The sequence below is a fragment of the Sander lucioperca genome, chromosome 20 (genome assembly GCF_008315115.2).
Source record: "Sander lucioperca isolate FBNREF2018 chromosome 20, SLUC_FBN_1.2, whole genome shotgun sequence".
Classification (NCBI taxonomy): domain Eukaryota; kingdom Metazoa; phylum Chordata; class Actinopteri; order Perciformes; family Percidae; genus Sander; species Sander lucioperca.
Genome location: NC_050192.1, coordinates 2,426,589 through 2,450,528, shown reverse-complemented (window position 1 = coordinate 2,450,528; position 23,940 = coordinate 2,426,589). Strand labels below are relative to the sequence as shown.

The 23,940-nt window shown below is 42.1% G+C and overlaps 2 protein-coding genes across 4 annotated transcripts; both read left to right on the top strand.

Annotated features, from left to right (window-relative positions):
• Nucleotides 1-81: 81 nt before the first annotated feature.
• gdi2 (GDP dissociation inhibitor 2) lies at nt 82-15,831 on the top strand. The gene is made up of 10 exons (XM_031306187.2): nt 82-267; nt 7,226-7,333; nt 9,069-9,168; nt 9,474-9,608; nt 9,913-10,111; nt 10,245-10,376; nt 12,032-12,131; nt 12,268-12,439; nt 13,495-13,694; nt 14,602-15,831. Exons 1-10 carry the CDS (start codon nt 223-225, stop codon nt 14,752-14,754), a joined length of 1,344 nt encoding a protein of 447 aa, XP_031162047.1. The 5' UTR covers nt 82-222; the 3' UTR covers nt 14,755-15,831.
• Nucleotides 15,832-16,563: 732 nt separating this feature from the next.
• asb13a.1 (ankyrin repeat and SOCS box containing 13a, tandem duplicate 1) lies at nt 16,564-23,917 on the top strand. Of its 3 annotated transcripts, XR_004106117.2 has the most exons (7): nt 16,564-16,671; nt 18,087-18,274; nt 20,169-20,325; nt 20,745-20,879; nt 22,306-22,497; nt 23,057-23,312; nt 23,634-23,917. XR_004106117.2 is itself a non-coding variant. In XM_031306334.2 (6 exons), exons 1-6 carry the CDS (start codon nt 16,629-16,631, stop codon nt 23,212-23,214), a joined length of 873 nt encoding a protein of 290 aa, XP_031162194.1. In that variant the 5' UTR covers nt 16,564-16,628; the 3' UTR covers nt 23,215-23,618. The 3 variants fall into 3 exon arrangements, 2 of the variants coding, with proteins under 2 accessions (XP_031162194.1, XP_031162196.1); XM_031306334.2 differs by lacking the exon at nt 23,634-23,917 and having other exon boundaries at nt 23,057-23,618; XM_031306336.2 differs by lacking the exon at nt 23,634-23,917 and having other exon boundaries at nt 20,745-20,898; nt 23,057-23,618.
• The last annotated feature ends 23 nt before the right edge of the window (nt 23,918-23,940 follow it).

The window sequence follows — 23,940 nt, the reverse complement described above, 5'->3', positions numbered from 1 at the left end:
TTCACTTAGTTAATACGTTTTCAAACAGCTTTTGCAAAGATATTCTAGTTCTTTAACCGTCTCTGGCTTTTGCGCCTCTTCTTCCAAGTGATTGACAGCTGAGAAGCCCCGCCCCCTCAGGCGCCTGACGCTGAACCGCTGCCCCTTCTCATTTCCAGCCCCGCAGATCTCCATTTTCTTCTTTCCAGATATTCAGAAGTAGAGGAGAAAAGACTTGAAAAAATGAATGAAGAATACGACGTTATCGTTCTGGGCACCGGTCTTACGGTGAGAAAGAATCAAACGATGCGGTTGCAGCGTGGAAATGATTTGCAACCTGTTACCAACGCATTTACGCTTGACAGTTTGGCTTTGAGCTAACTAGCTAGCTAGGCCTAATCAGCAGAGCTAGCGCTAAGTAGCTAGCTTAGTCGCTAACCGAGAGTGAGCGACTACCTGTTTGTTAATGGAAACTGTGAGCAAAGTAGCTTACGCTAACTGTTAGCACTATGATATCGGCAAATGCTACCAGTGTCTAGAAAGATTAACGATACCTAAATGTTAACGTACACAAGATACGTTAAACTCTCACTATGTTGCTGTGGTTATTAAGTATTATTTCAACTCTGTCCAGTTAACCGTTTTTTTGGAGGTTGGGCGCCAGTCTCTCAGTCAAGATAAGATTATATGCGGATGATTATCCTGCTAACGTTAGCCGATCTAAAGTAAGCTAACTAATTAGCCTGCTGTTGACAGAATAACGACGTGTCAGCTTCACCAATTTATCTGTCGTGCAGGGTGCCCGTCAATTCGATTGTTGACTTTATTCCAGACTTAGCTAGCTAGCTAGTATAATGATATCAAAGCTAGCCACTAACCAACGTTGGCTCACTTACCAACTCAAGCTATCTTACGTTTCCGTCCTGCTCCTGTCCGTGCGGGGGATTCAACAGGCTGGGGAGAAAAATTAAGTTGTAGCGTAGTATACATGTTCAATAGTGGTCGCAATGTTAACGAAGCCTCAGCACTTTTAATGAGTTAAACAAGAAGACATTTGGGGTAAGAACGAACTGACTGCTTATCCAAAGGTGCTCTATTACTGCGGTCGATGTTACGTTAAGTGTCCGTCTTTAAGTTAACTTGCCAACTTCAGCAATGTATTGTTAACATGTACTCCTTGCGTCGTTTTCACTTTCATACTAAAAAGCTGATACAGGATGATGTGAGGTGGCAGTTTATGAGCGATTCCCATATGTGTAGTGGTTGTTTACAATGATATGAACTTTGTCAGCATTAACAGCCTCATAGACATAATTATACTTCCTGACAGGCCTCCTGACTTGCTGTCAATTGTACACAGCTAAAGCATGACATGGAAATACCGTGACTATTTTTAATTAAGAGAACCATAGTACACAGTTTTAATTCTGATATTGTCTGCGGCTCAACACAGCCTTGTACATATTATGTAGGTTAGTATTTCTTAATGACGGCAAGAAATAACTGAGTGTTTTGCTTCAGGCTCAGAGCAGGCAGAGGTTGCAGAAAGGGGGTTGGTTACGTTTTGGTGGGCCGGCTGTTGATTTAGCTCACAATTGGGTGTGGTTCCACCAAGACTGGGGAACCGAAAGTACACTGGTAGTACTCTGTAAGCTCAGTAAAATAGAGTGCTAGACTGATTGCCAGCCTTAAAAAGCCTTGCAGACCGCTCCACCTTGTAGTTTCACATGGTTTTAGTTCCCTTATGCAAATGAGTGACTTCACTTCTGTATACCTGATGGATTGTCCTTAATACTGGCTGGGCCAGTCCCAGACTGATGGCAGCATCAATGTAGAGCCCAAAGTTTCTGGATAACAGAATCATGGATGGAATCGCAAAATTGAGAAATTAAAAAAAAAACAGATTCCATAGGGCCCTATATTAAGTCAGCGCTAAAAGCTAACTGGAGATGGCTTAGGCCTGGTGGGGGGCAACTTAGGCTCGGTGGGCCACCTGGCTTGCAATACACTGGGGGGAACCCTTAGGTTACACAATATTCTAATAAAATAGTTATGCACTTGTTTTGTATTCTTAAATGGAATATTTTCTGCCACCAATGGCACCTTTTTTTCATGGGTTAAGCGACTGGGGGATGGGGTTTCCCATCTGTCCACTACTAATGACACAAGAGGGGAGTGGCTTGGCACAAGATATTAAACTGTACCTAAATGCAGTCTGGTTCACATTATGATGCTCTTGGTGATCCCAAGTAAGCAGCTTGTTGCCTGAAGAAAGAGAGAAGTGAACGGGGCAGGGTTTCAGTGGTTTCGGAGTTTATAAGTTGAGGAATATACAGAGACTGCAGTGATAACAGCATTACTTAGCTGCCAAAGAAAAAACTAACAACAGTGCAGTGGAATAAAGATCTCCATTCAAAACTGTACAAAAAAAAAAAAAAAAATTTTAATAATCAATTAATCGTGAAGTCAGTTCTCTTGCAAAAACATTCTGGGCTTCCAGCGTCTTTCACATGAGGATTTGTTGCACTTCTTTATCACATGTGAAAGTAAACTGAATATCTTTGAAGACATTGAACTTGAAGACATCACATTGGGCTTTAGGAAAATGCGATTGTTTTTTGTGATTTGATTTTATAGACCAAACCAATTCATCGAAAATCAATAATAAAAATCATCTGAAATAGTAAACGACAATTTATCAAGATAATAATTGGTAGACCACTCCAGCATGAAAACATTTGTTAGTTGCCGCCCTAAAGTTAAATATACCAAAGTGTATCAATCAAAATAGCTAATTCCTTTCACAGTACGAGAATACTTTTGCATTTTCCAGTAAGAAGTATACAGTCGCTGCTATCTTTGCGCCCATCAAAAGAAGGAAATGGTATTAAAGGAAGTGGACACAATGCTCGCACTCACTCGCAATATAATGAATAAGGGAGGTCAGCTTGTTCAGAAGTTTCAGCCATGGGGCAATCAAATGATGATTAAACAATCACTAAAGACTCACACAGTAAAGTCAAGATTGGGATTACGGCGGTAGTTTTGTACTGACCAAACTGCTAGAAATCGTCTTAAAAATCAAACCTCCTCTGAAGCCAACTCCTTCCCATCTAATTGTATAAGCTCATCACATGTTTTGCATGTAGAACCTTTTTAATCTGCTGTGCAACCAAGAGACCCGGCAGATTCTTGTGACTGTGAAAGTGTGTTGGAAATTGTCAGTGTTGTAAAATCAAAGCTAGTATTGTCCTGCTGTGATTGTAATGTCCTGTCATGTGGTTGTATTTTTGAACTGCAGAGACACATCCAGCTCTTGTCTTGTGCGTTGGACTTTGCTGCCTCTCACCCTCTCAGACTTTCGATGGGTCTGATGTGTTAAAAATTGAACTGATAGTTGGCCTTTGGACCCAATGTTTTTAAACTGGCTTCTGACTGTACACTGGATCAGTGTGTTTTCCTCTCTGTCAGCACGGCCACTACCATCTGGCTGAGGGAGTGATGACTAGGCTGCCTCCTGCTCTGTGTCAAAGCCTGTATCTATGTAAGCAGCAGTAGGTTGACTTCAGTCACATGTTACCCTAAAAGGAGTGAGAGTGACAAATCACAACGTAACCTGGATGTATGGCCTTCAAGTCAATGGCATTGCAAGATCACAGACTACTAGATGACACCCAGACATTTACAGACGTGATCTGATTTCACTGGGGCATGTGCTATTTTGGGAGAGTACCTATGCAGAAGCTACATTGGATGTGCAGGATGTATGTAGAGTAGTAGGTATGACACTGTGGTTATGAAGGGGGCATTCAGATGTTTAGTTAAATTTAAGGTTGACCACATGTCATGTAGGACTGTCAAAATTGGCCAAATAGGCTGTTTGAATATTCCTTTTAGGGCGTTTTCACACCTGTAGTTCGTTTGCTTTGGTCCGAATCAGTTGGTGAGTTAGTAAACTCGGAGCGATTTGCCCTCGGTCGGTTTGGTTTGGTTTCACACCTGGGAAAAATCCAAGCGTACCAAAATGCGTCATTACAAATCAGGCGAGAACATCCAGCCCTCTTCTTGGTCGGATATGTCTGGGGGGCGGGAGCAAGAAAGTAAATACAGGAAGAAGGTCCTGTGTTCTGGTCTAGTGGTCAAACCAGCTCATTTCATTAATATTATCAGACATTGTTTCGCAAGACACGTGACTACGTCTGCTCTGGTCACCGAGACTTCGCTCTGCCGGCGTCTGTCTCCAATTTTAGCGGCAACTGGTTTGACCACGGAGATATGAGTGACAGTCAGCAAGCTTGACTGCAGTCTATTTCTGTGATAGAAACAGTTTGATGCTCTGCTGCATCGCAGATTGCTAAACACACCTGACTACAGGAGACATTAGCTCCGACTTGCGGAGTACATATAGTCGGTGCGGTTCGAGTACGGATCACGTTCTCACCACAAACAAACCGCTCCAGAGTTGGATTGAAAGCGTACCGAGACCACCTCTTCAAGCAGGTCTCTGTACTCTTGTTTGGTCCGCTTTTGGTGTGCATCAGAGTTTGATTGCCGCATTCTCACCTGCCGAAATGAACCGCACCAAACTCTAGTTCGATTCAACCAAACTAAAGGCTGTTGGTGTGAAAACGCTCTTAAATAAACGCAGGTTTAAACTACTGGAATATCTATTTTTGCGCATTACGTCTGTATGAGGGCAAACCAATACAACAATTTTAAGACCGTAGACCACTTTCCCTCTCTGCAGCAGACAGGGCATGACGCAGATTACATCTCAGTCATGTTCGTAATTTGTTCACAAACAACTGAGTCTCCTGCCGTTCCTAGATTTTGTCTGACAATTTTGGCGTCGGCTCTTACCGACTGAAGTTCCAGATTTTGGCGTCTCCCCAGTTAGACATTTTCGTCTTTGTGTAAATGACCCTTAATGTTCATATTTTTTTTTTTTTTTTTTTTTTTTTCTTTCTTGCCAGAAATGTCTTGCTCAATCTGGCATTACACTAGGCTTGGGCCAGTGTAAAAATGTTCGAACCGGGTTGATATTAAGCCAAGAATCGGACCAGACCCTTATAACGAATTTTCCGACTAGGTGTCGCACTTAACTCAGCAGCCACTTCCACGTGAGACTGAGGGGGGTGTGACGTGATATTATGTAGAATGTGGAAATTACAGCTTTGGTTGATTGATTTGATGATCCCAAGTTTGGTTTCAAATGAAAGTTGTACTGTATGTTGACTGCAGTCACATGTCAGGACTGTATTGTCTTTCATGGAACAGCATACAGGTTGTGTGAGCTGACATCACCCAGTGAAAGTTATGATCCATGGTTCTTGGTAGTAAAACTTGTTTTAAAGTAAAGTCCATACACTCACATGATGCACACAGTAATCTCATTATGGCCTTTGGTCTGTATGAATTCCAGGCTCTGGCGAACATGCACATTTCCCCTAGTCATAACCAAGGCTCTGAGACTTAAAGCCATGTGAAAGCTATAATCATCATCCCAGCGCCACAGAAGCATGTCAGACATTATGTCGATATTGGGTGTGTCGGAAACCGAATTCTTGGATACACAAATGTATGGTCATAATCTTGGTTCTGTTAAATTTGCAAATTGTGTAAGTAGGGCTGAACGATTAATTGCATTTGCGATAATATCGCGATATGTTAAAATGCGATTTCCTAATCGCAAAGGCTGCGATTTGGTCACATGACTCGCGAGAGCAAATCAGTCTGCACTCCGCAGAGAAAGCATCAACTTAGCACGCTAACGCTACACTGTACCTTGAGCAGATTTCTGTCATTCAAACAACTCTGAGTTGTAGTTTAAAACTTTTACAGCCATTTTAATAAAATGAAGGGTTTTATTCGGGCTCGAGTCCATACGTGCAGTTAATGGATACAGACACACAGAACTCAAGGCTCGGTTGGCAACGATTAGCTCTGATTAGCGGTTAGCTCCGGTTAGCAGTTAGCTAGCTCCGTTATAAAGATATGAGTGGAGGAGCTGCCACTGAGAGGGGTAACAGACTCTAATAAATGACGTTCGGGGAGCTTTCACAGCAGCGTGGCCGCGGAGTTTCAACAGTTTTATTAATACAGTTAATCCCACGGCAAGAACACCAGCAACTAGCTAACGTAACGATAGCCTCTCTGAGCAAGTGCACACGACAGCACGCAGCTTCACGAGGGGGAGGGGCTGGAGGCAGATCCTCTCTGTGCACTGTAAAAAAAAAATACGTGTGTATATATATATATTTTTTAGTTATTTAACTGTCTAGTGTGTAATTGTGTGTTGTTCATACTATAAAATTATTTATTGTTTGTCTTTCTTGAATAATACAGAAGACAAAGAGCTTAAAAAAATAATTGAATCGCAATATTTGGGGAAAAAATCGCAATTAGATTATTTTCAAAAATCGTTCAGCCCTATGTGTAAGCCATTTTTAACATTTACTCAAGGAAAAACTAGTCATCCATCAATTTATATTGATTGTGACCCCGAGTGGAACTTCATTGAACTGATGTTAAAGCAACCTAAAATGCACTAGAGCAGGATTTATAGTTGTACAACAGCCCATTTGTCATGCGTGATTAAAAGTAGTAAATAGTAATAGTAGTAGTAAGTAGTAGTAAATGTAAATACAGTTAATGCAGGAAATATAAATGGAGCCTAAACAGCTCAATCACGGACAATCAGTCTAGTGTTGCAGTGTCGAACAATCAATTAGAACCTGCGGTGTAGCTATCTACAGTAGAGCTGTAGTTAATCCCTTCAATTATAAATCCATTTTTGCCTTATTTGATGTTTAGACCATGTAGAGAGACAGGAAAGGATGGAGAGACTGGAATCGAACCGGGGATGTTGGTGGCTCAGTAGGTAGCACTTCCTACCACCTCACAGCAAGTTGGTAATGCAGAGTTGGATCCCCGGTCCAGGCAGGGCCTTTCTGTGTGGAGTTTGCATGTTCTCCCCGTGTTTGCGTGCCCTAACTAGGGCTACAGTTGAAAATGAGCCATCTGGCTAACACTGGCATATTTACAGAGATGTTGATTAATGTGCATTGTCCAAAATGTTGTGGTATGCCTTAAATAATAGGCTACAGGGACGCCCCTAACTATAGGAATATTTCCAACAACTAAACAAACAGCATCAACCTTCTATCATTATAACCAGTATCATTAGGATGTGCCATGTCTGTGGATTTTGGTTTAATTTCTCTTGCGTTTTGTTTTCTCCCAACAGGAATGCATTTTATCAGGCATCATGTCGGTGAAGGGGAAGAAGGTTCTGCACATGGACCGCAACTCCTACTACGGAGCCGAGAGTGCCTCCATCACGCCTCTTGAAGATGTAAGTTAATCTCTGAGCCATTGGTTTGAAATGTAAGGTATAAGGAAGCAAGAACTGCAGACTCTGCAATTGTGATATATAAACAAGCTGATATATGGGAACAGGTAACTGAGGAAGTTTACAGCTAGAGAAGCAGAGGGACTGAAACAGGTAAAAAGGTAGTTGTTCAGACGGAGGGGGTTCCTTTTCTAACGCAGCATTCACATGCTCTGGTGATTCGCCGCAGGGTTGTGTGGCAATGGAACTTAAATGGCCCATTTGTGTGACGTCCTGTTGTTTCTTTAACCCCCCAACGTAGCACAAGTAGACTTCCTATTTTACAATTATTGTTTTCCGTTTTTATGATCCTGACATTTCCGACTGCCCTTGAAGGCAGCGTCATATCACGGAGAAAGAGGGAAAGAAAAGAGACTAGCAACTGATTTGTGTTTTGTCGTTGCAGGAAACATTCAGCCGTTACACAAACTCCTGGGCAGTTCAGTGCCTGTGTTTTTTACCCTCATAGTGTTTAAAAAGATGTTTACTGTACGGGATTCTCACTACGCCTCAAAACTGACTGACAAGTCTGATCGCTGATTACATGATTGGCCACTGCAGCGTGACGTCGGGTTGCTTTTCTCTAAAAGTTCAATCTGTCTCAACTTCTAGCTGCAGGCCGCTGCATTTTTTTCTCTCCAAATGCTTACAACAGCAAACATGGCAACAAAGTTCCAATTATTGATTTTTCTGCATCGAGCCACAATTTGAGAGAATCGCAATCCATCTGCACTCGACTTTTCCCCGACCCCTACTCTTTATAGATTTCTTGTACTACTACTTCTTTATTGTTACCCCTCCCATTATGATGACCAGGTTCTCGTCCCAACCTAGGAAGGTATCCACTCTAAAACAATATGTGCAACGTCACAAACCGAACAGAATCAAAATCAGCTTTAACGGCCAAGTAAGTGTCTGCTTGTTTTGGCAAACAGTGTTCTGTAGCGCCTACCAGAGGGGAGAGGCTGAAACAGGTTGTGTCCAGGGTGTGATGGAACGGTAGTGATGTTTCCTGCCTCGTTTCCTGACTCTGGAGGAGTATAGAAGCCCTGGATCGAGGGCAAGGTGGCACCAATGATTTTCTCTGCATTCATGACTGTTTGTCCCTGTCGTGTAAAACCGCGAGGTAGGGCCTAGAGCAGAGAGCCAAAGCTCAGCGCAGGTATACGTTCTGGAATTGGTTGAGCCTTGAAAGGTCAGCGGCAACGAGGTCAAAGTTGAAATCATTTTAACTTTGAGCGCAGCACTCTGCAGCAATCCTGAGCGATGCGCAACGCCAAGGGTTGCACTCTACCTAGTTGGGCAGAACCGCTCTCCCTATTGGAAAACAATGGAGCGGCCAGCGCAGAGTGGTTTTGTCTGCGGATCATGTGTAGGCGGCTCAAAGGCCGATTTATGCTTCTGCGTTAAATCACCACCGTGGCTACGTACATAGGTAAGTGGAGACATGGACCCTACGCCGGAGCCTGACGGGCACTCCTAGAAAAATTTAACTACACGTCGCGTCGATGCATGGCTGCAGAACCAGAGATACTTCTGCAGTACTGCTCCCCAAGCCCTGTAAACAGACTTTCATGTGTAAAATCCCTCGAGTTCCCCTTTTTAATGGTTACCTTGCTTTCTGAAATGCTCCTCTGGTGTAATTGTAAGTTATTGGCTGTAGCTTGTGAGTCAAGTCTGCTTCTGTGTCTCCCTACAGCTCTACAAGCGCTTCAGCATTCCGGGCAAACCTCTTGAGTCGATGGGAAAAGGCCGGGATTGGAACGTGGACCTCATCCCTAAATTCCTCATGGCCAACGGTATTACTTAGATCACTGACCTGTGTATCACATACAGCTTTATCTTGTGACCTCTGACCGTTAGTGCCTGCAAAGGGTCTGCCAAGTATCTTCAATACGTCTCTTTACCCAGCCCTTGTCATGGTTCAAACAAAGTTTAATACTTAAAACATCTTTAAGTAGCAGCCAGAACCACAAGTAAGCTTAAATGCTAAAAAATATAAAAATATCAAAGGGTCTAAAATGACACAAATGTTGATATTTAACAAATATCTTCATGAATTAAGCAATAGTCTCACTTTGTTTTTTGCATCTTCTTCCCCTAGGTCAGCTGGTGCGCATGCTGCTGATCACAAAGGTGACTCAGTACCTGGATTTCAAAGTGGTAGAGGGCAGCTTTGTGTACAAGGGGAGCAAAATCCATAAAGTCCCCTCTACTGAGGCTGAGGCTCTGTCATCTGGTACGTTATCCGCGGATGCAGTGACAAATGACTGAACAAAAAGAATGTGTGGATAGCTTGAAACTATCGAGGAAATGTTTTTGATTAATATGCTGCATTTGTTCCTTTCTAAAGGTCCCTTGGGGAAAAAAAATCCTTAGCCTTTCTCTTTTAGTCCTTGTTTTTATGTAATGTTGTTTGGGTCTAACCCTTAACAGTCAGCTGCTGGTTACATGTAGCATTGATGTTATGAAGCTTGCTTTGTACTCACTCTGGTGCTCTGGACATGGGTCCACTTGAAGTCTAAACTCTCGCTCTCCTAAAGGTCTCATGGGGTTGTTTGAGAAACGGCGCTTCAAAAACTTCCTTCAGTACATTTCCAATTTTGACGAGAGCAACCCCAAAACGATGGAAGGCATCGACCCCCAGCAGTCGACTATGAGGGACATTTTCAAAAAGTTTAACCTGGGCCAGGACGTCATCGACTTCACCGGCCACTCCCTCGCCCTCTACCGCACAGACGAGTCAGTCGTCTTTCTACTTGTTTGATAAATGTTTTGTTTTTCCCCCCCCCCAATACCTTTTATTGCACGTGATTGGGATAACGTTGTACATTTGGTAGAGTTCTAATGGTCTCCATCTCGTCTCTCCACTCAGATACCTGGATCAACCTTGCATCGAAACTATAAACAGGATCAAGCTTTACAGTGAGTCTCTGGCCAGATACGGCAAGAGCCCATACCTCTACCCACTGTACGGCCTGGGAGAACTGCCGCAAGGGTTTGCCAGGTAGGAATCCTCTGTTTGACACGCACATGATACTTGAATGTATCGCTGTTAGGGCTGAAGGATTTGGAGAAAACATCTAATTGTGTTTTTCCTGCCAGATATTGCAATTCGATTTGCAATTTTTTTTTCCAGCTAGGTATTGCACCTTCCTACAATCCTGTTAAATAAAGTAATACAAAATAAATGAAAGATCCACTGAGAATAGGACATTTCTGTTGACAATCTGTGATATGTAACATTATCCCAGCATGTATCCTATGAAAAAAAAAAACGTAAATAAAATAATGAAAAGAGGAATAAAAAATGTCAAATCAAATGTGACATTTGACTAAATAATTCACATTCGATTAATCGCGGTCTTCACGATTAGCTAATCGCATTCTTTCAAATCGCGATTTCGATTTGAAAACGATCAATCACTGTGTATAACCGCGTGCTACAGCATACAGTGTAGTTAATAATTTAGTAAATAGTGTTCCTATAGTGTATTTTAAATTCCTTAAAATGCTCGGTAGTGCTAGCCGATAAGCAGTTAGCTTTAGCCTAGCCCTTAGCCCTATTGTCTGATTTATTGGCATATTTACGTCAACTTTAGCAAGGGTTAGCTTCGACATAAAGGCTACACAGTCGCTGTACTGCTCCCTCACTTTGGTGAGAGGGCTAAAGATGTGACAGCAGAGAATGGAGACGGAGCAATTCGCCTCCACTTTTATGTAAAATGTATATATTCAAAAGGCTGCTTTGCCTGGCCATAAACACATGGCACGTTTTGATTTTGAGTTTTCACTTTAAATTAATAATTATATTTTTTCAATCTGTTTATGTAATTTCATTCATTGAAGTGTCACAGTTAAGGAAGGCTGTGTTACATTGCCTTTTCTGTATGGTTTTTACAATAAATGTACCCGTGGGGCCATACTTAAAAATATTAGTGTCTGTCACTGACTGACAGATCTCACGTTGCTTAAAGTATTGCAATATATTGAATCGTAACCCTTGTATCATGATATGTATCGTATCACCAGATTCTTGCCGATACATTTGTGTTCGGACCGGAGCATTGGATTCCCCACAGCTAACGTTACTGTAGCTAGCGTTACGTGGTGAATTCAATCGTGGGTTAGCCAAGCGCTGTTAACCGTGGTCAAAACAATCACCGTAGAAATAACTGTATGACCGTGTTGAACGTTGTTGTAGCAATATAAAGTTACGGTACGGTTACACACCAAGCATTAGCATGAGCCACTTGTCACCGTAGCACATTGTCGTAAGCTGGATCGATTTGAAATATATTAATAAATTGGGTCTCTACTGGATTACTGTGTTGCAAAGTGGAATGTAATTATAAAAACAAATAAGTTGTTTGGCAGAAACAATTATGCGTTACTGTTACTGAGTATAATTCTTTGACATTGTATGATTTGCAATCACTCTGACCACACTGTTTCCCAGGTTTTGCCGGAAGTTGCAACTAGAGGGGATAAAGGTCCCTATCAGCTATCGGAGCCAATGTTAAACATAGTCTTATGTCAAGTCATTAATATAATATAATATTAATATTAATATTGTATAACTTCTTGTAGCTCACCACCATTCATTCAGCTCATATCTCTGGGTAACGGGAAGTAACATGTCACATTGTGTTTCCATTCCAGGCTGAGTGCTATCTACGGGGGGACGTATATGTTGAACAAGCCCATAGACGAGATCGTGATAGAGAATGGGAAGGTGGTGGGAGTCAAGTCTGAGGGAGAGGTGAGCGGGTTTTTTTTTTTTTTGAGCTCAAATGTGTTGGATTCCTGTGTTAAACAAAGGCGTCTTCTCCAGGAATTAAACCTATCCCTTGACCCCTGACCTTTTGGTTGTTTTTTTTTGGTTTGCTCAACAACAGATCGCCAGGTGCAAGCAGCTGATCTGCGACCCCAGCTACGCTATGGACCGCGTCACCAAAGTTGGTCAGGTGATCCGAGTCATCTGCATCTTGAGTCACCCGATAGGCAACACTGGCGACGTCAACTCGTGCCAGATCATCATCCCCCAGAATCAGGTCAACAGGAAACATGGTGAGCGCATACAGGAAATGAGCAGATGTCTCTTTATTTATTTTTTTTTTTTACAAATTGGATTTGGCTGTTCAATACGAAGATTTTATTTATTTGTTCCTCTTTTTTCATATAGACCAGGGGTTCGTCAACCTTTTTTTTAAATAAGTGCCATTTTAAAATGTTCTTGTTAATCAGTTATTAAGCATTAAGGAATGACATGCAGCAAAGGGCCGCAGGGCGGAGTCGAACCTGCGGCCGCTGCGTCAAGGAATAAACCTCTATATGTGGGCGCCTGCTCTACCAAGTGATCTACCACACGTAGGGTAGTGTAACATAAAAAACAGGCTGTGCTCCTGCCAATGGCTGTGAAAGAGGCCATTTGACATGTGGATGGGAAGACTTCCAAAAAATCTCTTGCATACTTATTGCTAGTGTGACATTGGTTGAGCTACCCGTGCTAATGCTGCTGAACACCTGAGATAAACTATCTGGCAACCAGAAAATCCATTAGCACACGGACCCTGTTCTGTTTACCATGCGTTGTGGGTGTGACTTTTTTGCCATGTCATCAACATTCATATCTATAGACCACCAGTGGGAAACACTGTTCAGCGCGCTCGCCCTGCTGGAATATAAAAGTAGAATTGTAATTCACACTGACTGATTGAGAAAAAAAGCAATGGCTGAGTTTAACTGATTCGACTTTCAACCCTAGATTTCATACTATTTAGTTTCTTTATTATTTAAAAAGAAAAAACGGATATATGTCCTTATCATAGCTGATTACTCAGATGTCTGATGAAAACCAAATGTTGTATTGCAGAGGGAAAGGGAAGCTTAACGTTAAGTGAAGAGTCGTAAACATGTATACGTGGAAGCTGCTAAAGTGTATGATCCACTTATGGTGTTATTCCGCTGTGACACCTGGTTTTATCAGATTCATATTGGCAGGTTCTACCAAGATATATGATATCTTAAGGTGTAACAACAGCCGATCATTACATAATGATATTTTAACTCATCCACATGCAAACCACCAGACAATAACCTTATTTATTTCTTTCGGCTTCCAGACATCTATGTTTGTATGATCTCCTTTGCTCACAACGTGGCGGCACAAGGTAAATATGTTGCCATCGTCAGCACCACGGTGGAGACAAACGACCCCGAGAAAGAGATCAAGCCAGCCCTGGACCTACTGACGCCCATTGAGCAGAAGTTTGTCAGCATTAGTGACCAGTATGCACCCACTGACATGGGCACTGACAGCCAGGTAGGAACTGTTTTTCCCCTACCGTTGGAGCAACCATTTGTTTCCGCTCACTTGAGTTAATAGAAATGTTGCAAACTTCTTGAGACAAATAACGCAATGCAGTTCACAGCAGTGTTAAACCGAGACCCAGACCGGACCAGTGCGAGTCCCACACCGCATTACACAATAAAATGGGGAAAATGCTAACCCTAGGCACTCCTCAAATTGATCTGAAAGATCTACAGTCCCATTTATAAAAACAAAAAAAGACATTTTACATCCAATCTCAGTGATGACATACTGTAAATCAGACCATGCACAGGCAACTTAGTGATATCCCTGCAGTTTTTATTTTTTTTAAATCTTTCTTTTAAGATTATTTTTGGGCTTTTCCGCCTTTATTTTTGACAGGACAGCTAGGTGAGAAAGGGGGGGAAGACATGCAGGAAATCGTCACAGGTCAGATTCAAACCCTGGACCTCTGCGTCGAGGCATAAACCTCTCAGTATATGTGCGCCTGCTCTACCCACTGAGCCAACCCGACCACTAAACATGCACTCTAAATGAATATCTATACCCTTAGCAAAAGTTGGTTACTCATTGTAACAGAGGAATTTGCCTCGCACGTTGCTGTTATGTAAGAACATGCTGTCTTTGCACCACTTTGGTTTTCTGCTGCCGTTGTGTGTGAGCAGAGAAAGTTAAGTCAGCAAAATGTCCCGCACAGGAAACACTTCTGTGGTCTGTTTCCTTCCTTCAGTCTGTAAAAAACAAACAAAACAAAAAGAAAACGGTTATTTATTTAAGAACAATTACTGTGTATGTAAACTTTTTGTATTTTAGTTTATCTTTTGTTGGCATCATTTAAGAATCAAGACTATATCTGACCTAGACTGTTCTATCTGTGTCCTGAACTAATTCACCCTAGATTTTCATCTCCCGTACATATGATGCCACCACTCACTTCGAGACCACCTGTGACGACATCAAAGACATCTACCGGAGGATGACGGGCTCGGAATTTGACTTTGCCGAGATGGAGCGCAAGAAGCAGGACACCTTCGGTGACGCCGCAGACTAGAGGCGAAAGCATCCGCAACACTCCTGATATCAAAGACAACGCTGCCGGCAACTGAAATCTTACAAAAAATAGAAAACCTACACAAAAAATGTACACACCTATGGGCTGGCTGATCATCCAAGTCTATGGTTTGCCCCTTTTTAGGAAGTCCATGATATATATATATAGGGAGATATGATAGAGTATTGTTGGACAGGGTTCAGGGGGAGGGGGGGGGGTTATGCTTTTTTAAATCACATTCAGATGGATGTTGCACTAAACACTGGTTATGCCTAATATACAGTAATACCCTACATTCTTCTGCTTCATCATGTTAAAATGATGCATAGTCCAAAGATGCCAAATCAAATGAAGATTCATAATCATTATCTTACAGAGTGGGTACATGTGATAGGGGGGGGTGGGGTGGGGTGCAATTTTTCTGTCATTGTATAAAAGGCGTTTGAAGATAAATAATATCTATACATCAGTTATTGGTCTCTGCAAAGTATTTTTTTTTCATGTCAGGGTGAGAGAGAGTGAGAAGTGGCTTGGCTTTGTGCGTCTGAATTTCAATCATGTGAGTGATGGGGTGTTCCTCTCAGGGTAGGGCGGCCACATTCAGGCCCATCCACAGCAGACAGCCGTGCAAGGGGGCACCCCCCAGCCATCAGTTTATATCGTCAGTCATTAAAGTGGGTAAGGGGTGTGTGGGCTCATTCTGTGTTGTGTCCTTTTAACCCCTCTTCCTGTCTATTCTCCAGCACAGATGCATGCTATAAGCCAAGCCACAAGGGCGACTGTAGTCCAGCATAAACTACGCAAACCTGTTTTCAACGGCTTGAGTTACTATAACGCAGCAGAGACATTTTAGTTCCTGTATCATGCAAAGTGATGGAAGACCCAAGCATTAACAGCAGATTAATGGGAAGGGTTGGTTGACTGTAATTGCTTAAGAAGGACCAAATGTGTACTGCAGCAGTATTGAATTGATGAGAGCCCTGTGATATATTTTGTCTTGGAACAACTTTAAAATAAACATCTTGGGCTCTAATGATTTCTGTACTGCAAAGTAAAAAACTTTGTCAAAAACCGAAAGCCGTTTGATCAATTTCTTTTTCTTACATTTCAGGCAGTGGAGTGAACAGTGAACGCGTACAACACGAGTGAAATACCTCTCTAGATTTCTGCTGCTCACAGCAGCTTTATACTGAACTTTACACTGACCTAAGTCAAATAATTGGTTATTGTGCATTGAAAATGTGACTTAAGTACAGAAGTATTGGCATTAAAATATACGTAGTATCAAAAGTAAATACTTTAATGTTGCAGCTGGTAAAGGTAGCGCTAATTTAAATGTATTTACAGCTATTTTATATATTACTTTTACAGCTCGTAAATTACCCCCTTGGGACCAACAATCCTTATTGATATGTATTTATTGATTACATTTTTGTACTGTTAATCTGAGTCTGCAATATAGTAAAGTTATCAGATAAATGTAGTGGAGTAAAATATGCAGTATTTCCCTCTGAGATATCTGAGATGTAACGATAATGAAGTAGAAGTATAGAGTAGCAGAAAATAGAAATAGTCAAGTAAAGTACAAGTTCCTCAAATTTAAGTACTTAAGTTAATGTACTTAGTTACTTTTCACCGCTGAATATAATAGATGTATGCATGACAACATGATATCCAGTGTATTACCACCCCCACTGACTGAGTTGTCCTGTCACATCTAAAGAATATTTCATTTGGAGTAGCAGCAGCACAGGAAACGTCACACTTGTAAACTACGACTCCCACAATTCCCTCTCTTCGACACATCAGCGTCAGCTAATATTTTGGAGTCCTCAGCTGGCTGCAACCCAGCACAAAGTGTTTACCGGTAAAACATGGACGTGACGGCCGCTCGCCGTTCGTTTCTGTGCGATATCGGTGAGCTCTGTTTATAATGTTCTCAAGAGCTTACACACAGCAAATGTTAGCTCCCTTAAGAATGCCAAGTCTATTTAGTTGACGTCGAGTAATCATATTAGCCCGTGCTCTGGTCGTGACTGTTACTTTTGTTCTCATATCTATAAAATCTACAGCTACATTCATGCTGAATAATGGCAACCTTGACCGTAACATACAAGCTAATAAGCGCGTTGAAGTAGGCTTCATGACACGAATTATTACAAAAATAGTGTGTTGAAATGAAGAAACTCGGCCAAGCTAAACACCTAAGGAATATAAAGTAGTTTTTGACGTTACTGCTGAGTAGTTAATTAGCTAATACAGCTAGCTATATTAATGCAATAGTTTTTTATTGAATTTTTTATGAACATGCAGGTTTTTAAACAGTGTAAAAAAACAGCTAACGTTTATAATGTTTAACTTTAACATCATGTCGGAAACAAGTAAGATGAAGGCCCTTAACGCACAGACACAATGTGTTTTAAGTTAATTTGGCTGATTTAGACCTCTTCTCACACCTGTGTGGGTGTGTATAGACTGATTGATTAACATCTATGATCCTCACTGTACTTGCTTAAGAAGGACCAAATGTGTACTGCGCAGGGGCGTAGCTTAAAATTCTGGGCCCTGTAGAAAGGCATTCTCTATGGGCCCCTCCCCGCATCCACAGCTATTCATTCTAGCATCTTTTTGGGCTCTCTTCACATGAGGGCCCTGGGTACTCAGTCCCATTTTCCCCCCCAGTCCGACGCCCCTGGTACTGTGGCAGTATTGAATTGATGAGAGCGCTGTGATATATTTTATCTTTAAACAACTATTAAAAAACATCTTACTCTTACTGCAGAGTAACAAAACGTTGTCAAAAACCGAAGCTGTTTGATCAATTTATTTTTCTTTACATTTTAGGGCAGGACAAATTAGATTAGATATAACTTTATTGTCATTGTGCAGAGTACAAGTACAAAGACAACGAAATGCAGTTTGCGTCCAACCAGAAATGCAAAAAACCAGAAAAGTTCAATGTGATATACAAAGTATAGATAGGTGGTGCATAGGCAGGACAAGAAATATATTGCAGTGTTATAAGAGCAGAATACATATGGCTGTGTAATATGAACAATGTATGAACAACATGTACAGGTATGTGCAATGTAGTAGCAGTGACAAATGACAGCTTTATCATTCTTATTGGTAGAAACGATTTGTGACGGCCATTTGTGGGCGATTTGTGGGCGTTAAGAGGCTTGAGTTTTATGGAGTAGGCCTATTTAAATAGCAAGCTTTATAAAAAAACTTTTAAAACTTGCAAGACTTGTGCAAGAGATTATAAAAAACTGAACAAAGCTTTCATTGTCGCTATATATTTGCCAATGTACTGTTTGTGTGTTACTTAGGTTTCTGGGCAGACCGGACTGCCCTGCATGAAGCTGCGTCCCACGGCAGGGCCCTGCAGCTGAAACAGCTGATAGAAAGTGGAGCATCGGTCAACATGGTGACGGTGGACAACATCACTCCGCTCCATGAAGCCTGCATACAGGCTCATCCAAACTGTGCCCGGCTGCTGCTGGAGGCTGGAGCCCAGGTGGGATAATCATAACCCCCCTATGGTTCTACCAATGTAATTCAATTTTATTTATAGTGTCAGATCACAACAGGAGTTATCTCAGGACACTTTACAGATTGAGTAGGTCTTAGTCTTGCATTGCCAGACCCTTCTTCCACAGCGCTGCGGAGGAGGGTCTGGCTAGTCCACACAGCATTCCGGGATGGGAGAAAAACATGTTCTGGTTTATTGGCATTTCTTTAAACCAATCACAATTGTCTTGGGCGGACAGAGCCACGGTGCCGCTGGAAATTCCTCAGAATGTCCCTTATTTAGGCCGGATGTCTGTTACCTTCCTCTTTCTTTGTGTTGTAATTCTAACCTCCGGTGGATTTGTGAGGACTATGGTTAACTGCTCCTCAGATCTCTGCAGGGTAAATCCAGACAGCTAGCTAGACTATCTGTCCAATCTGAGCTTTCTGTTGCACGACCAAAACAACTTTTGAACGTACACATGTTCCACCAAAACAAGTTCCTTCCAGAGGCTATTTTGCAGCGCCACCGTGGCTCCGTGCAGCACTTAGCACCGCCCACGGCGATTGTGATTGGTTTAAAGAAATGCCAATAAATGCAAATTTTTTTCCCATCCCGGAATTCTGTGTGGATTCTCCAGACCCTCCTCGGCAGCGCTATGGAGGAAGGTCTGGCAAAGCGAGACTACACTTATAGTAACAATAAAGTTAACAGAACTATGATTAGAAATAATAGCTGTAGCAGTGCAGGGTGTCGAGCAGGACCACAGCAGCAGCTGCCAAAACCGATCCAAGTTCCACCTGAACCGCCAAATCTGCGAGGGGAGAAAGCATAAGGGCTCCGGGGGAATAAGCTCTGGTCTACCACCATCTATGGAGGACCAAACCTGACTTGTGTAGTTATGAAGAAATAAAAATGCTCAAATAAATTGGGACACCTTATCACAAACAGTGGTATAAAGTGATGCAATGTAATACAGAATAAATAGTACCTTTGTGAGGTTTGTGAAGCAACGTACGTCTCAAAAGTTACCATGGATTTGGGTCAACACCTCTCTGACACAAAGAAAAATGATTTAGATCATACAGCTGTTTATGGTATTATGTCTACTTACTTGTAACATTGTGATAGTTCCCAGTAAGTGTAACATGTGCCAGTAAATTTACAACCATAATCTAAAGGTGTGTGGTGTGGTGGAATTGCCAGATACACCATTTTGTGGGAAGATGAGACAAAGGGGAAAACTTAACATAAATAACATCAGGTCAGGGGACGAGAATATCTAATCGGCCATACTCTAATAACCAAACGTGTTCATGTATGAATATGTGTGTGTGTCTGTAGAGATTGAGGGAGGCTAGGCAGCTCCATGATAAGAGAATGTTGTGTTCCTGGACTGTCTCCTTCTGGTGGTTTGTAAAGGGGCCTCACACACTTTAGCATACTTCCCAGAGAGAGAGATAGACTCAACAAGTTTTAGGTGAGCATCTTTGTTATGGCGCCATCAATATCTTTGCAAGAAGTTTTTTTTAAACTAGTTATAGTGGGGCGACTCGGTTGGAAACTTACAGCTTTTAGCTTATGTAGAGCCCTATGGAATCTGTCTTATAGCTTTTTTAAATTCTCAATTTCGTGATTCCGTCCATGATTCTGTTATCACAGAAACTATTGGGCTGTACATGAATGCTGCCATCAGTCTGGGTCTGATCCCAGGTGTGCCCTTGTCAAATAAAAAGACACTTGCCACTGGGCCTAACAACTCTTCTGGGGGAAACCCTGCAGTGTAGGTCATAAAAAGTCTCCCGAACCTTCTTAACGTATCCAGAAGTCAAGCTGCTCCTGAGTTTTTCCATGACATATGGAAAAAATAAAATGGGAATTGTTTCTCTGGTTGTTCCAGGTGGATGTACGGACCATCCATGGGAGCACTCCTCTGTGTAATGCCTGTGCTTCTGGCAGCCTGGAGTGTGTCAAGCTGCTTCTGGAGTACGGAGCCAAAGTTAACCCTTCCCTCACAGCTCTCACCGCCTCGCCGCTCCACGAGGCCTGCATACAAGGTCAATATTCAGCAGCAATTAGACGAAGTTTAATTTCCGGGATTGTTCAGGTGCCGCTGAAAACTCCGCTGGATGTTTTTCATTTTTCACCTTCCTCTTTCTTTGTTTTGTAATTCTAAACTCCGGTGGATTTCTGAGGACTATAGTTAACTGCTCCTCAGATCTCTGCAGGGTAAATCCAGACAGCTAGCTAGACTATCTGTCCAATCTGAGTTTTCTGTTGCACGACCAAAACAACTTTTGAATGTGCACGTTCCACCAAAACAAGTTCCTTCCCGAGGCTATTTTGCAGAGGCACCGTGGCGCTGTGTGGACTAGCCAGACCTTCCTCCACAGCGCTGTGGAGGAAGGTCTGGCAATGCGAGACTATACTCCTATCAGACCTCTTCACTGTGTGTAAAACTTCACTTTCCTCTCAGGTAATGTTGAAGTAGTGAGGCTGATGATAGCCAGCGGTGCCCAGCTGGAGGCGTATGACGTCCACTTTGGTCCCCCACTCCACATCGCCTGTGCTAAAGGACACGTGGACTGTGTCAAGGAGCTGCTTCATGCAGGTCAGCAGGAAGGCTGCAGGTCAGAAAGTGTGGTAAAGAATAATTCCAGATGTCTGTGTTATTATGTGATAAACTGTTGAACAGCTGTCATTTTCAAACTGACGTTCTTTCTCTTAACCTAACAGTTATTTCTGCTTTTCTCACTCATTTCCTACATTTCTCACATTGTCCTTTGGCTCTACCCAGAAAAGAGGCCCGCAGGCTGTTGCACCAGATAGTTCAAAAGTAGTCTGGGTCCTCGGCAACACTTCATGGTGATTTGTTTTTTCATAGCACAAGCTGTCGTTGGATGAGATATTTAACAGGAGTTTAAAAAACCTTCCAAACAGCCTCTGGTATTCACTTAGGTTAGTACATTAGAAAATGTAACTTGCAGAGACTAGAATCTTGTGTTAGATTGGTAATCCGTCACAGTATTCATACTGGGTTCTGTACTATTTTTGTCGTAGTCCTGCCATTGTTGAATGGTGCAGAGTGGAAGCAGGGACTGTTTTAAAAAAAGTTTATATTGTAAGATAGAAAAAAATGTTTTCCTAATTTTATATCCTAATGGTATGACTTTTAAAAAAATCCACACAAGTAAGCAACGGATTGATTCTGGTCTATTAGGGCAGTGGTTCCCAAACCTTTTCACATCAAGGACCCCTAAACTGGCACAAAGTAGACCGCCAAGATTTTGTCCCAGGGTCCCCCATCTGATTTTTGCTTTTCAATGTTTTATTACTTTTTATTAGAAGTGTGTGAAACCGATGACCAAAGTAGTCATACATTCTGCCGTTGTGTTACTTACTTATACATTGGAATTACAGTGAAAAGAAGTTATTTCATGGCCGGGTTGGCTCAGTGGGTAGAGCAGGCGCACATATACTTCGAGGCTTATGCCTCGACGCAGAGGTCCAGGGTTTGAGTCCGACCTGTGATGATTTCCTTCATGTCTTCCCCCTCTCTCTCCCCTTTCTCACCTAGCTGTCCTATCGACAAAATAGAAAAATAAAAGCCCAAAAAATAATCTTTAATAAATGATTTCTCTTTTTACTGGAACCTCCTCAAGGACCTCTGGGGGTCCCTGGACCCCACTTTTGGAACCACTATATTAGGGTCTAGAAATGAGTCTCTGTGCCTCTTTTATGATGCATTTCTTACTTTATGATCGTTGCATGTCAGTGCAGATTGACAGCTTTAAAATGAGTCCATTGCTCTAAAGGAACTGACGACAAAATTACAATAAAGTTCACTTTTGGTATCTTTAAGACAAAGAAAATACATCAGCAAGCAAACAGAATGAGAATGCAGGATTTATTGTCAACTATTAGCACTGTATGAGGGCAGTCAAAGTTTCAAGGTCTGCACAAACATTTACTTAATTTCAGCTGATGAATCCATACATCCAAACAAACAGGCCTCAGCTTATCTTAACTTCCTGCAGGTGCCAATGTGAACTCAGTGAAGTTCCACGAGATGGCTCTGCACCATGCAGCACGAGTGGAAATGGTGGACATGATCGAGCTGTTGATGGAGTTCGGAGCCAACGTGTACGCCAGCGACAACCTGGACAGAAAGCCTGTAGACTACACAACACCTGCGTCTCCCGCTCACACCTGCCTCAGGTTTTATGAAAGTAAGTTCATGCGAGCTATCGGCAATCTTTTCTCAGTTTTTTTTTAGTCGTGATAGTGTATATGGACCACGATTCATTTAGAGGATTGCTCCGGGCCGCCGGAGTTTCCGCCAGATATCCCCCATTTTCGGCCAGATGTCCGTCACCTTCCTCTGTCTCTGTGTTGGCGTTCTAACCTTTGGTAGATTTCTGAGGACTATGGTCATCTGCTCCTCAGATCTCTGCAGGGTAAATCCAGACAGCTAGCTAGACTATCTGTCCAATCTGACTTTTCTGTTGTAAAACAACTTTTGAACGTACACGTTCCACCAAAACAAGTTCCTTCCCGAGGCTATTTTGCAGAGGCACCGTACCTGCGTCCAGAGCTGAGCACCGCCCAAGACGATTGTGGTTGGTTTAAAGAAATGCCAATAAACCAGAGCACATTTTTCTCCCAAGCTGGAGTGCTGTGTGGACTAGCCAGACCTTCCTCCACAGCGCTGCTGAGGAAGGTCTGGCAATGCGAGACTAGAATCGGGATAACCTGGCTCATGAAAACCTCTTATTGTCTTGTCGACAGGAAATCCTCTGAGCCTGCAGCAGCTTTGTCGAATCACTGTGAGGCTGAGGCTCGGTACCAAAGCCTCGGAGGCCATAGGTCAGCTGGACATATCCCACCGCATCCACAGCTTCCTCCAGCACTGTGATCATCCTGCATCACTACAGAGGGACACATGAACAGATTCATAAGCCTCAATGAGAGACTGGTGTTTGATTTCAGGTATAATAAAAAATAAGCACTGTGGACAACATCTGCTAATTGCAAATATATCAGGTTATCCACCATATTTCTTTAATGCCATGGGACGCAGGATGGGATAGGATAGGATGTCATCATTGCTGCTTAAATTAGGTTGTTGAATAGTAATATAATATTGTTTATTGTGTTGCATTATTTATCCTTAAAAGACAGGACTGTACGCGCTCAACTCACATAGACACTTAAAGCTTTGAAGGCTATGTGCTGGATCCTAAAAGTGAATATTCATAGATGACGTTACTAGGACAGCACTCCAATTTAATATTTATATTGTCACACGACGACGTTTTGGGCAGCGCCCTTCCCCAGCGTGTGCATAAGTGATTACAAACCCAAGTGGTCAATCAGGAATTAAGGTTCATAGATATTCAAACAGATATAGGGCCGTTCAAATGATCTCTTTTAAATATGCAGCAAATATAGGAATAGTTTTTAAAAAACATTTGTTGTTGTGTGATTATGATTATTCCCAAACCTTTTTTTTTCTTGTTCCCAGTTGTAGACCATACCTAATATTTTCACATGTGAGAATTGGAATATTTTGATCATTATAATTTATCCAGTATTGAAAAGCATCCTAAAAGGGCCTAGTTTATCTACAAGAGAAAAAAAAAAGATGTTCTATGGGTTCAATGTCTGAGTTT